The 13,390-nt window shown below is 39.0% G+C and overlaps 1 protein-coding gene across 2 annotated transcripts in view; it reads right to left on the bottom strand.

Moving 5' to 3' along the window:
• The window catches only part of CTNNA1 (catenin alpha 1), a 159,503-nt gene that overhangs the window by 87,340 nt on the left and 58,773 nt on the right, over positions 1-13,390 (bottom strand). For both annotated transcript variants that reach the window (XM_075996095.1, XM_075996094.1), the window contains exons 6-7: positions 3,596-3,865; positions 2,258-2,461 (exon numbers count right to left, since the gene is read on the bottom strand). In XM_075996095.1, the coding sequence (XP_075852210.1) occupies positions 2,258-2,461; positions 3,596-3,865 (474 nt within the window). The remainder of the gene's footprint in view (positions 1-2,257; positions 2,462-3,595; positions 3,866-13,390) is intronic.

Raw genomic sequence — 13,390 nt, 5'->3', positions numbered from 1 at the left:
TATTTTTAAATCAAGGTAGAACTCAACCAAAAGAATATAAAATAAGTCTTCTAGAAACCCTCTTAGATTTCCCTGCTAGAAATTATCTCATCCTCCCTGTAATTCCCATGGCCTTTTAGCTGTACTTATAACGAGGCACACTCCCATTAAATGTTTTGAGACCCCAGGCTGTTACAGAGGGAGGGATCGATCAGAGCCTCATTCCTCCTCTTATACTGTGCCTAGCACACTGCTTTGCACGTGCCACATACTCAATACAAACTGAGTGACAGGCAGACATTGCTGGTTACATTCTGATTGTCACTAATGTTTTTAAATGCTTCATAAAATAAGCAAAAATCAATCCCAAGTTGTTTCTGCTGCTTCTACAGACCCACTTACAATTCTAAACTTTAAGTGTGCTCCATTGCCTTCCCCCTTTATCCTCACTCCATCGCTTTTTGACAGGAGCAAGGCCTGTTCACTGTTAGCTGAGTCAATAAAAGGAAACCAAAGATTTTTACCTTTAGAAGAAGCATACCCAGAAACCATCTTCTAAAATATATTTCTAAATCTCAAAAAAATTTCCTTTAAGACCATGACAATACTTAAATTTCAGACTAACATGAAGAATTATTCTAGTTTTCACTTAAGAATGCTATTATGATCTCCATGTCTTCAGTTTAAATTCATGGCATGAACAAAAAGTGCTATTTGTATGGCACTTTAGGGAGAAATCAGAAGGTTTCTCATGACCAGGGGTGACTGGGCCCAAGAGTCTGACCAACCCCAAGACTCAGGAGATATCTTATAGACTGGTTAGGAAGCTCTAGAATGCAGCAATCAGAACAGATTTATCACATCTTCTTCCCCACCAAAGTCTGTTTTCAAAGTGGTTACCTAATCATAACTACACTGGACACTCCTATACCATTTCCAGCACTACACCATAGCAGATGACTGATCCATATATATACGTGAGTCTTTACTCCCCTGTTTAAGACGGCAACATTGTGAGCCTTTCTTCAACTTATCTTTTCATATTTTTTAATGTTCAAGCTTAGACATAGATTTTTAAATGTGTTCCACATTTTCACTGTGACTTATCAACCACTTTTTCCATTTAACTAAACCTCTAATCTCATTTTTCTTAGGTTGACTGCCTATGATCAAAACATGGCAATGGCTTAAAAAAATTCAATATGCTTCACTAATTTCACAATATGGTAGAAACAAGATACACATAGGAAGGCATTCATCTTCACTGTAGGGATTTCCATCATGACTCACCATCATCTATTCACTTACATAGGCTGTAAGTGAACAAACAAGAAGAATGGCAAATGAACAAATGAGAAAGGACCAAGATCTCTTTTTGAAAAGTATTAAATAGGCAAAAACACTAGTGATGACAACTTCATATTGTCCCTCTTCCCTTTGAAATGATTTTATATAATTTTTATTTGATTGCTTCTTTGCCACAGTAAAATATTAGGTACAAGGTCTAAATAACAATCACTCTAAATTAGCATTAATTAACTGTAATGGAAGAGAAAGTATAAGGGAAGGAAAAAGAAAAACATACCAATAGAGAAAAATCAACAATTACAGTATTTTCTTCGGCCAAAACAGAAAAAAGTCAGGTGTCGAATTTTATAACTCTGGTTTTTAAAGACAAAACTCAAAAAACTGAAAAACACTACTGAGTTTGCCTCATACAGCTCTACTTGGTAATTATCTACTCTTACAACATTCTATACTATTCAGGAAAAAATTTCATAAACTACAAATATTAAAGAGATAGGTTTTCAGCATTCCCTTTTGACCAAAATTAGATGGCCACCCAGTTATGATAATGCCATTTTTGTGGTATAGTAGGTCATTATACTTTGGAGAGGCATGCTAAGGTATTTAGAGGTGAACCATCACAACATCTACAACTTCCAAATTCTTCACAGAAAAAAAAGTGTGTGTTGGTATATATAATATACATATATACAAATGCACATGTATATATGTGTTAACTGGTGTATCTAGATAAATTTTTTAGGTGCTCATTGTATGACTTTTACAAGTTTAAAAAAATGTTAAATATAAAATCAGGGAGGAAAGGGCCACTTAGCCATTTATCCACACCTTGAAAAATTTGACCCACCCAAAAATGTCAAGAGTCAAGGACATATTTGATATTAATAATTAAAACGTCTCAGACCCAACATGTTACGGAAAACTCCCCAGGTATAAATATCTTACTTCAAAGAAAAGTCTGGACACTCACATTGCCCATGTACTCTGAAAGCAGGTCCTGCAGGGCCTGGCGGACGGCGTTGCACTCCGCCACGATTCGCTCACGCCGGTCATCACGTGTGCAGGACGAATCTGCCATCAGGGCAGCCCCGCTAATGATGCTCTCCAGACGCTCTTCCAGGGAAGGCCTGAAGCGCTCCTCACTGAAGCTCAAGGGGTCCACGATGATTTGTTTCTGCAGGGGAAGCATTACTAAATGTTAGTGCTCATCTCTGTTCCTTCCATTATTCAAGAAGGTAAGGAAAGTGTCGATTAGGAATATCAAGAGTTAACACAAAAATTCCAACATCTGAAAGTTATTCTTCTTGGCAGATGAGTGGCCATCCCATGTAAGTTGGCCTATGTTTGATCACTTCTCAAAGAAGGCACTGGAAGCCATACTATCCAGGCAAACAGCACCTGGGTAAGGTGAGATATCACAAATGCAAATACAATTTGCAAGGAAAAACTTAAAAAACAAAATGCACCCCATCATATTGGTTCTATAAAGCAATGCATCTCTACTTATGAAAGGATGCTAGCCACTTGAAACACAATTCCCCTTTAATATTTTTTTTACATTTGCCCCAACAGTTAGCTTTAAAAATAAATAAATAAATAAATAAATCTATTAAAAAAATCTTAAGCTGCTGCCATCTACTGGAAGCCAAGAGGCATTGTGGGTAGCAATTAATAACACAAAACACACCCCAAAAAATTAACATTACAGTTGTATACACAGGATAGATCTAGGGCAATGTCTATTATGAAAGGTAATAATATAGCATTATGGTAAGAAAATACTTTAATCCCAAATTTGCTTCCACTTTATTAAATTTTTGTTCATTATTCCAATTTAGTCACTGAGAAGTATTAATATATCCACGCAGGCAAGTAAGATTAAGAAGATGGCACTTCTGTTGCAGTCACACATAATGTTTCTTAATCTCCCAATAGATCATGAGCCCCTGGCAGGGGCAGACCTACATGTACTTGTTTCTGTGTCTCCTATAGCTTCACATATGCCAAAAGTCAAAATCTTGACTGAAAAGAACTAACCTCATATCCTCAACAAAGAATGATCTCATAGGAAACATAAACTGCATAAAAGAAACCAGAAGTTTAACCCAAATTATTCATAGAAAAAAGATAAATGCTTTAGGCCAAGTTAAGATCAAGTAGACTGATGATTCCTAATTTCTTACAGCTTAGATTGCAAATCTAAGTGGAAACTGAGCTATCATCAGAAGCCTTGATCACATTTCCCCATGAACCTGTTATCTTTTGGGGGATGGTAAATGCTTGAAATTTCCTCTCAAGAATAACTTACATCAAAGTTATTGAGCGCATATGCCAGTTCTCCTCCACCTCCACCCGGATGCTGGGAGGCATCATCTGAGGCGGTGGCCTGGGCTGCGTTGGAAATGCCTGTGACCGCCTGCTGCAGCTGCTTGTATATCAGGTCCCTGTTGGCCTTATAGGCGGCGACATCAGGGTGCTGTAGGCATGCCTGGGATGCCGTATACAGGATGGGAACATTTTTCTGCAGGATTCCTCTGGCTGCAGCCATCTGATCACGATGGCCAACGTCTTTCAGTTCCTATAAAAGTAAAATAAGAAATTGGAGCACTCTTTATATGGATTCTGTTCATACAAAAATTTGTCAGTACATTCTGAAAAGTTAGAGTTTCTACTAATTAGACACATTGTTTTTATCAACAATCTGAGTTAAAAGTTAATCACACTGGGAGGCCGAGGCGGGCGGATTGCTCAAGGTCAGGAGTTCGAAACCAGCCTGAGCAAGAGCGAGACCACATCTCTACTATAAATAGAAAGAAATTTATTGGCCAACTAATATATATAGAAAAAATTAGCTGGGCATGGTGGCACATGCCTGTAGTCCCAGCTACTCGGGAGGCTGAGACAGTAGGATTGCTTGAGCGCAGGAGTTTGAGGTTGCTGTGAGCTAGGCTGATGCCACAGCACTCACTCTAGCCTGGGCAACAAAGTGAGACTCTCAAAAAAAAAAAGTTAATCACAAAGTAAGCAGCATGATATGATTTTGAGATTTGAAATCACACAGACCTGGATTTGAATCTCTACTTCTACTTTTTCCTGGCTATTTTGTGACCTTATTTTAAACTCTCTATGCTCAGTTTCTCCTTCTGTAAACATTATTTCTCTTATTGTTTTAAGAATTAAATGGGATAATACACATAAAGCACCTAGCACAGCACTAAATAAAAGACAAAACATGAACCTCCCTAGCATCTTGATTAACTCTATATATAGATGTATGTACCTATTCCAAACAAAATAGAAACATCATGCAGAGACACATCAGAACAGACTAAGGTTCATTATGAGGATTTGTTGAGTTACACAAATTCATTATGAGTTTTGTGAAATTTGGGACAAAATACTACAGGTCTGCATGAACAACCAGGTGAGGATATGACAAGGCTATTCTCACAAGTACACAACTCCTCTCTTCTCGCCAAAGACCACCTTAGGACACAGAACCATGCTTTCCTAACACAGTACAATCAATGAGTTCACAGGTCATTAAGCCATAAAGCTGAGGCGTATGTGCTTCATGACTTCAATCCATAATTATAATATTCTGTTTAGATGTGGTTTTATGTAAGCTGTTCTTTTTCAATTTTCTCCACCCCATAATTATAATCCACAGTTAAAAGGATTTGAGGTTTCTGGCATTGCTTCCACTAATGGCATCTACTTGGTAGGCTGGGTGGATGTGCTAAGTATTAATAATAAATAAGCGATACCAACAATAAGCAAGATTAAAAACAGGTATTTCTGGCATCTCATTGTTACTTAAATTACTCAGAGAAAAAAATACAAGTCTTTTAGTAAATGTGGATCACTACCACAGAAGAAGAATATAGGTAATAACTCCTAAATGACCACATCTATCCCTTTACTTTATATGCGACCAGAAAATTTCAATATTAATGTCACCACCTGAATCCGAGAGTATAAATTTAAACATTTTGAATATTGTATGTGTAAACAGTAAGAGAAAAATGTACTAAGTTAGAAAGGGTAAAGTCAATTAATTAAAAGTCTGACTTACCTATTTAGTGGCTCATCTTTCTAGATGAGTTCCTAATTAAGCATTAGAGACACCAAGCTGGCTTCCTTTTTTTCTGAAACTTCATCTCAGTATATATTTTAGGTTTGCATCTTTATGCAAACCTTGTATAATATGACAGCTTACTTTTCCTCCTAGAATTCCTTTCTCGTTTGGAATCTAAATTTGCAAGTAATAGCTCACAGCACTCCAAATGCCCTATAGCACAGTACATTAGGCTAAATATTCAGAAACAGGACCCTGTGGATTTAGAGAATCAGTGATCATTTTAAGACTCAAGCTACAACAAGGAGCTATGACTAACCATTACACTTAAACAGCTGGTGCACATGTTTTGTGTGGCATTTTCTAAATGTCTTGCCCTCACCACAATCTTAGGGACTCTTAAGTCTTTTAGGGAGGCATTTGTCCTTAAGCACTTAAATTATCTTCTGTTTATAAAATGCTTTGCAATCAGCTTTGGCATTCCTCCTAAGTATCAATAGCCTAAATCAGCACAGCCTCTTATAAAGCTTACCAAGACACTCATGGTCACCTAAAGTTAACAGGTGCCAGAATTACTATTCAACATCCGATTTCTCTAAGTCACTGCTTAGTCCGGCATGATACACTACTTTTCCAAAGACTACATTAGACTAAATATTCAAGAACGGGACCATGTGGATTTACAGAATTGGTGATCATTTTAAGATTCAAGTTATGACAAAGGGCTAGGACTAACCATTACACATAAATGGTGGCTGTACATGTCCTATGTGGAATTTTCTAAATGTCTTGGCCTCACCACAATGTATCTGTGATAGATTTCTATTTACCAAGTATGGGGGATATATTTTAACCTATGATGAAAATGACAACTAAATATCATCATTTATTCTAAGTGCTAAAGAGTTCTATTTTCTCTCTTTAGAACTGCTTTTGCTTTAACACAAAGAAACTAGATTTTGTTACATAAAGAAAATGGACACTACCACAGGGCAGCACTATTCATTGTAATAAGAATAATGATCAATCAAAAGTATTATTTTCAAGATATACAGTGCTGATAAGTAATCTAGATTACTGAGAAAAGTAATCTATTAAACAATGTAATAGATTACTTATGAAATTAGAGTCCTTTGGTCTACTTTAGCCTTCATAATTCCCCAACTTCACCAATCCAGTTACAGTTCAAGCAGACTCAGAAATGGCAAGACAGAAAACCTAAACAGAAAATGACTGCTTTCAATGTAATTTGAACTATCCATCCCATGCAGTGACCAAGAAATAGAAGCTAACTTCTAAGCAATCTATAACACTATCTGAAGATAGTGAGAGCTGAAAATTCAAGTGAAAGTTTCCTCTCATTTCCTTCTTAACAATATAAAATTATAGCCATAGATATATTTGAAATTAGTGCTTGGTCAAACCACCAACCAGTTCAGTTTGTTTACAAATAATAACACAGTGCCATTACCAATGCTTCTGTTCAAGTTGGTTTGCTGGGTATGTTTGTTTGTTTAAGACAGGGTCTCACTCTGTCCCCCAGGCTCGAGTGCAGTGGCCTGATCATAACTCACTCTAGACTCAAACTCCTAGGTGCAATCAATTCTCCCACCTAGCCTCCTGAGCTGCTTGGACTACAGATGCACACCACCACCCCCAGCTTATTTTTTTTATTTTTTGTGGAGAAAAGGTCTTGCTACATTGCCCAGGCTAGTCTTGAACTCCTCACCTCCAGTGATCCTCTTGCCTTGGCTTTGTTCCAGATTTTAGAAAAAATAATCATGAAAGTCAAGAGTTCATAGACTAGGTAAGAAATTAGAAGCATTAAGTTCTCACTAAATACTTCAGCAAGCTCTCTATACATGGGTGGATAGAATGTAAACATCAAAGCACTCTAGCATGTTGGGAAATGAGAGTTGACAATGTGAGGCAGAGGTGGTCCTTCTCATAGGAACTAGGGGTGCTGCCAGCCCATCATTACCTCTGCCATCACTTTTACACTTACAGTCAAAGAGCCTGGAGGCTAATGGAAATACAACACTTGTAGTCAGCATATAATATTCCAGCCCAAGAAAGCAATTGATTAAGGCCACATTTAGAATCCCATTCCAGGATGGATCTGCAGTACAGCAAAGTGGCTTGTTCACTCATTTGTTAAACAAATATTTATTGAACATTACCATATCCAGGCAATGTTCTAGACCTAAGAGATTACAGGAGCAATTAAAACAGACAAAATCCCTGCCCACTGAAGCCAGACAACCTGGGTGCAAATCCTAGCTCCACCACTTACTAGATGAATGACTGTGCAGGCTTATATAACCTCTCTGTGTTCACAGTTCCTTCATCTACAAAAATTAATATGTGACAAATAATATCTAATTTATACTATTTTGTTAAGATTAAATGAGTTTACATTTACAAAGAGTTTATAACACAGTGACATCAGTAATATGGCCAACTAGAAGCCCCTAGCACTCTCCTCTGCTTACAAAGACAGCCAAAACAAAGAATATAAACAACTACATTTTAATAAAAATAACTAAGGGCACTCCAGCCTGGGTGACAAAGCAAGACTGCCTTAAAAAAATAAGTATAATAACTAAGGGAGAGTGCTGAAATGCATCAGAGCAGTTATAGGAACCCTGGTGAGGACAGAAACTCAGGGTGGCCACACAGAGAATGGAAGAAAATGCCAGGTCTCCACCATCATCCCCCAACCAGCACCAACTGAGAACTAGGAGGAACTTCTCCCTCCTATACAGAGGTAAGCAAAAGAATCCCAGAAACCCCCAACAACACCTTGGACACCTACAGACCTCACCTCTGGGGTCATTACTGGCTGGCACTAAGCCCAGCTGAGGGAGCTGCCTGGAGTCCACATAGCTATGCTCCCTCCAAGAAGGAGCTGGCATTGTGCTCTACCCTCTGTCGCCTGCACAGCTACTGCACTACACCATCTTGGAATTCTAACTATGGCTGGAATGTGTCTTGCTCCACGGCAAGTTGTCACAGATTCCCTTCATCACTGAGACTAAGCTGACACCAAACTCCACTAGCCCAGTGGACCAACATCCCCAACGTGAGCTGTTATACCCTTCCCTGTGGGGCCAAAGGGAGGTGGTAGCACATCTATCACTCCCCAACCCTTTCAGGTGGGAACTAAAGTGGTACCTTACCTCCTGAGAAAACACTACTATGGCCATAAGCACATGCCCCAGTGCCTAAACTGAAGAAGTGTCCTGTACCCAAGGAAACCATATCCAAAGTGGTCATGTGCCCAGGCACCTTAGTTGAAGTGATTCCCTGCATCCCAAGGATTCGGTGTCTGGGCCACACAAAACAGTTATACCCCCAGGCCTGAGCTAAAGTAGCACGCTGTCCCCGGGGGAATTGGTGCCTTGGCTGAGCTGAACAGCTTTGCATCCCAGAGCTGAGCTGACATAGTACCCCACCTCCAAGAGAAACTGAGCAGCAGATGAGCTGAGACACCCTGCCCTATGGGCCAAGCAATTCTTAGTACCCTGCTTCCCTAGAACTAGAATACCCCTCCTAGAATCTGAGACATGGAGACACCCCTTTCCTTCCCCTCCCCAGAGCCCAAACAACAGCTGTATTCCACCATTCTGGGGACGTGCTGCTGCTGCATCTGGCTTCACAGAGTGTAGGATACTGCTGAGCTCCACCATTCCAGGGTCTAGAGTCACTGCTACACAATGCCTAATCCTCTGAGCCCCAAGCTGCCACTGAGCCCTACTGGCTCAGGTTCCTGAACTGCAGTCATACCCTGCCCTCCAGACCCAAATCTTCAGAACTCCCCTTCTTCCCCAGAGTCAGGCCAGTGCTATGCCCTGTCTTCTAGGGGTAAAATCACAGCTACAACCTATCTCCCTGGACTCAAGCTGCTAGGGAGTACCTCAGAGTCAGAGATCCTGGCTTTGTGGGCAACCTACATCCAACTCTGCCACAGAGAAGAAACCTACAGTCCAAGACCCAGGTGCCAGAATAACTTTGCAAGACCCTGAGCCTAGGACCCTGGCCCAACAGCCATTCTAAGCACCTGCACCCTGAATCCTGCACCGCTGCAGCTACTTACATGCCACATCAGAGCTAGCATAAAGAAGAATCCCCTCAACTAAGTCTCCCTATTATGGGAAAAATGAGATAGGAGGACCCCAAAAGCCCTTGATCCCAAGGACATTAACAACCTATGCCACTGCAGCCATGCCACAAACTTCTACAGCCTATGCCACTGAAGCACCAAGTTACTCTTGATGTTGAATACAGCTCAAGAACCTGCATGGAGACTATACCACTGTACCTATCAGAAACAGAGTCACCACATACTTCCTAACCAGCACACAAAACCCAACTGCAAGTGAAAGTCTTCCTCTATACAAGCCACTCCAAAAAGTTTGGAAGAGGCTATTGATGTACAGACATCAACACAGGGACATGAGAAACATGAAAAAGGTCAGGCACAATGGCTTATCCCTATAATCCTAGCACTTTCAGAGGATCATTTGAGGCCAGGAGTTTAAGATGAGCCTGAGCTAGAGCAAAACTCCATCTCTACAAAAAATAGAAAAATTAGCTGAGTCTGGTGGTATGTACCTGTAGTCCCAGATACTCAGAAAACTGAGGCAGGAGGATCACTTGAGCCCAGGAGTTTGAGGTTGCAGTGAGTTGTCATGACATCACTGCACTCTAGCCCAGGTGACAGAGTGAGACCTTTCTTTAAAAAAAAAAAGAAAAAGCAAGGAAATATGGCACCACTAAAGGAACAGAATAGCTCTCTAGTAACAGAACCCAAGGAAAAAGAAATCAAAAAATTGCCAGAAATGGAATTCAAACTAATGATCTTAAGGAAACTCAACAAGATACAATGAAATACAGATAGACAATGAAATCAGAAAAACACTTTGCCATATGAATGAGAAATTCAACAAAGAGATAGAAAGCAAAAAAAGACCTTAACAGAAATTACACTGCCAAAGAAGTGAATGGAAAAAATGAAAAAATACAATAGAGAGCTTCAACAGCAGACCTGATTGAGCAAAAGAATGAGTTTCTGAACTTGAAGGTAGGTCATTTGAAATTACCCAGTGAGGGGAGGGGAGGGGAGGAAAGAGAAGAGAGAGAAAAGAAAAGAAGAATAAAAAAGAGGTGGCTCACGCCTGTAATCCTAGCACTCTGGGAGGCCAAGGCGGGTGGATCGCTCAAGGACAGGAGTTTGAGACCAGCCTGAGCAAGAGTGAGACCCCATCTCTACTAAAAAATAGAAAGAAATTATCTAGACAACTAAAAAAATATATACAGAAAAAGTTAGCCTGCCATGGTGGTGCATGCCTGTAGCCCCAGTTATTGGGGAGGCTGAGGCAAAAGGATTGCTTGAGCCCAGGAGTTTGAGGTGGCTGTGAGCTAGGCTGACACTACGGCACCCTAGCTCGGGCAACAGAGCCAGACTCTGTCTCAAAAAAAAAGAGTACAAAAGCCTACAAGGTGTATGGGACAGCATTAAGTGAATAAATATACATATTATGGAATTCCAGAAGGAGAAGGGAAACAGCGAAGAAAACCTATTTAATGAAATAATAGCTGAAAACTTCCCAAATCTGAGATGTCCAGGTGCAGGAAGTTCAAAAGTGCCCAAAGAGATTCAACCCAAAATGTCCTCCCCAAGACACATTACCGTAATTGTCAAAAGTCAAGGACAAGTCTAAAAATAGCAAGAGAAAAGTGTCAAGTCACATTAGACTAACAGCAGATTTCTCCACAGAAACCTTACAGGCCAAGACAGAATAGGATGATATACTCAAAATGCTGAAAAAAGGAAAAAAAAATGTCAGACAAGAATACTAGCGTGTTTCCCCAAAAATAAGACAGGGTCTTATATTTATTTTTCCTCAAGAAGACACTCTAGGGCTTATATTCAGGAGATGTGTTATTTTCCCCTCAATGTCTCAGCTTACAGAATGCACAGGATGGCTGGGAACTGACAGGGGGAGCCCACCTTGTTGGTGGGGCTGTCCACACCTTTCCGGTCACCTCTGGGATAGTAGCTGTCACGATGGGGCAGATAAGAACGGCTACTTATCTTCTTTATCGCTCCACCATGAAATGCATGGATTGTGCAGATACGCTGTGTAGCCACGCCCATCACTAGGTCTTATTTTGGGGTAGGGCTTATATTGCACAAATGCTTAGAAATCCTGCTAGGGTTTATTTTATGGGTAGGTCTTATTTTCGGGGAAACAGGGTATACCCAGCAAAGCTATCCTTCAGAAATGAGGGAGAAATAAAGTACTTCCCTGACACACAAAAACTGAAGGAATTCATCACCAATAAACCAGACTTATAAGAAATACTCAAGGGAGTCCAACATCTCGAAGTGAAAAGACAATAATCACTACCATGAAAACACACAAAAGTATAAAACTCACTGGTAAAGCAAATCCATAAGGAAGGAAGGTGAGAAAAAAATGAAACTTTAGTACTAGAGAAAACACCAAACCACAATAATAAACAATAAAAGAGAAAGAAAGGAACAAAAGATATACAAAACAACCAGAAAACAATTAATAAAATGACAGACGTCCTTGCCTATTAGTAATAACCTTGAATGTAAATGGATTAAATTCCCCACTTAAAACATACAGACTGGCTAAATGAATTTTAAAAACATGACCCAAGCATATCTTGCCTACAAGAAGCTCACTTCACCCATAAAGACACCTACTGACTGACTGCAAGTGAAGAGATGGAAAAAGATATCCAACAAAAACAAAAACCAAAGCCAGCAGGAGTAGCTATACTTGTATCAGACAAAACAGACTTTAAGTTAAAAACTGTAAAAAGAGAAAAAGAAGGTCATTACACAATGATAAAGGGATCAGTTCAGCATAAGGTTAACAACTGTATATATGTGCACCCACATATGTAAAGCAAATATTAGCCCTAAAGAGAGAGATATACTCTAACACTATACAATAATAGTTAGAGACTTCAAAACCCCACTCTCAGCGCAGAACAGATCTTCTACACAGAAAAAATGGCAAAGAAACACTGGATTTAAACTGCACCTCAGACAAAATGAACCTAACAAATATTTACATAACATTTCATCTAACAGCTGCAGCATGCACATTCTTTTCATCAGACATGTACCATTCTCCAGGATAGAGCACATTAGGCCACAAAATAAGTCTGAACAAATTTAAAAGAAATAAAATCATATCAAGTATATTTTCTGACCAAAATGAAATAAAACTAGAAATCAGCAACAAGAGAAAATTTTAAAATAGTACAAATACATAGAAATTAAACATGTTCCTGAATGACCAATGAGTCAATGAAGAAATTAAGAGGGAAATTTTTTAAAATTCTTGAAACAAATGAAAATAGAAACACAACATACCAAAACCTATGGGATACAGTAAAACAGTACAAAGAGGGAAGCTTTTAGTAATAAACACCTACATCAAAAAGCAGAAAGATTTCAAATAAACAACCTAACACTGCATCTCAAAAAACTAGAAAAACAAGGTCAAACTCAAAATTAGTACAAGGAAAGAATAAAACTCAGAGCAGAAATAAGTAAAATTGAGACTGGAAAAAATACAAAACATCAACAAAAGATGGTTTTTTGAAAAGATAAACAAAATCTAAATTTGCTTAGTCTAGCAAGGCTTAGAAAGCAACTGAAGAGAACACAAAAAATGGAAAGACATTCCCTGTTCATGGATTGAAATATCATAAAAATGACCACACTACCAAAAGCAATTTACACATTCAAAGCAATCCATATCAAAATATCAATGATATTCTTCACAAAAATAGAAAAAAAAATCCTAAAATTTATATGGAACCACAAAAGACCCAAAATAGCCACAGTAATCTTGAGCAAAGCTGGAGGTATTAATATCACACTACTGGACTTCAAAATGTACTACAAAACAAAATGTATCCAAAACAGCATGGCACTGGCATTAAAAACAGACATATAGAACAATGGAACAGACTAGA

The sequence above is a fragment of the Microcebus murinus genome, chromosome 21 (assembly GCF_040939455.1).
Source record: "Microcebus murinus isolate Inina chromosome 21, M.murinus_Inina_mat1.0, whole genome shotgun sequence".
NCBI lineage: Eukaryota > Metazoa > Chordata > Mammalia > Primates > Cheirogaleidae > Microcebus > Microcebus murinus.
Note: the sequence above shows the minus strand (reverse complement) of the source record. Positions and strands in the feature narration are given on the sequence as shown.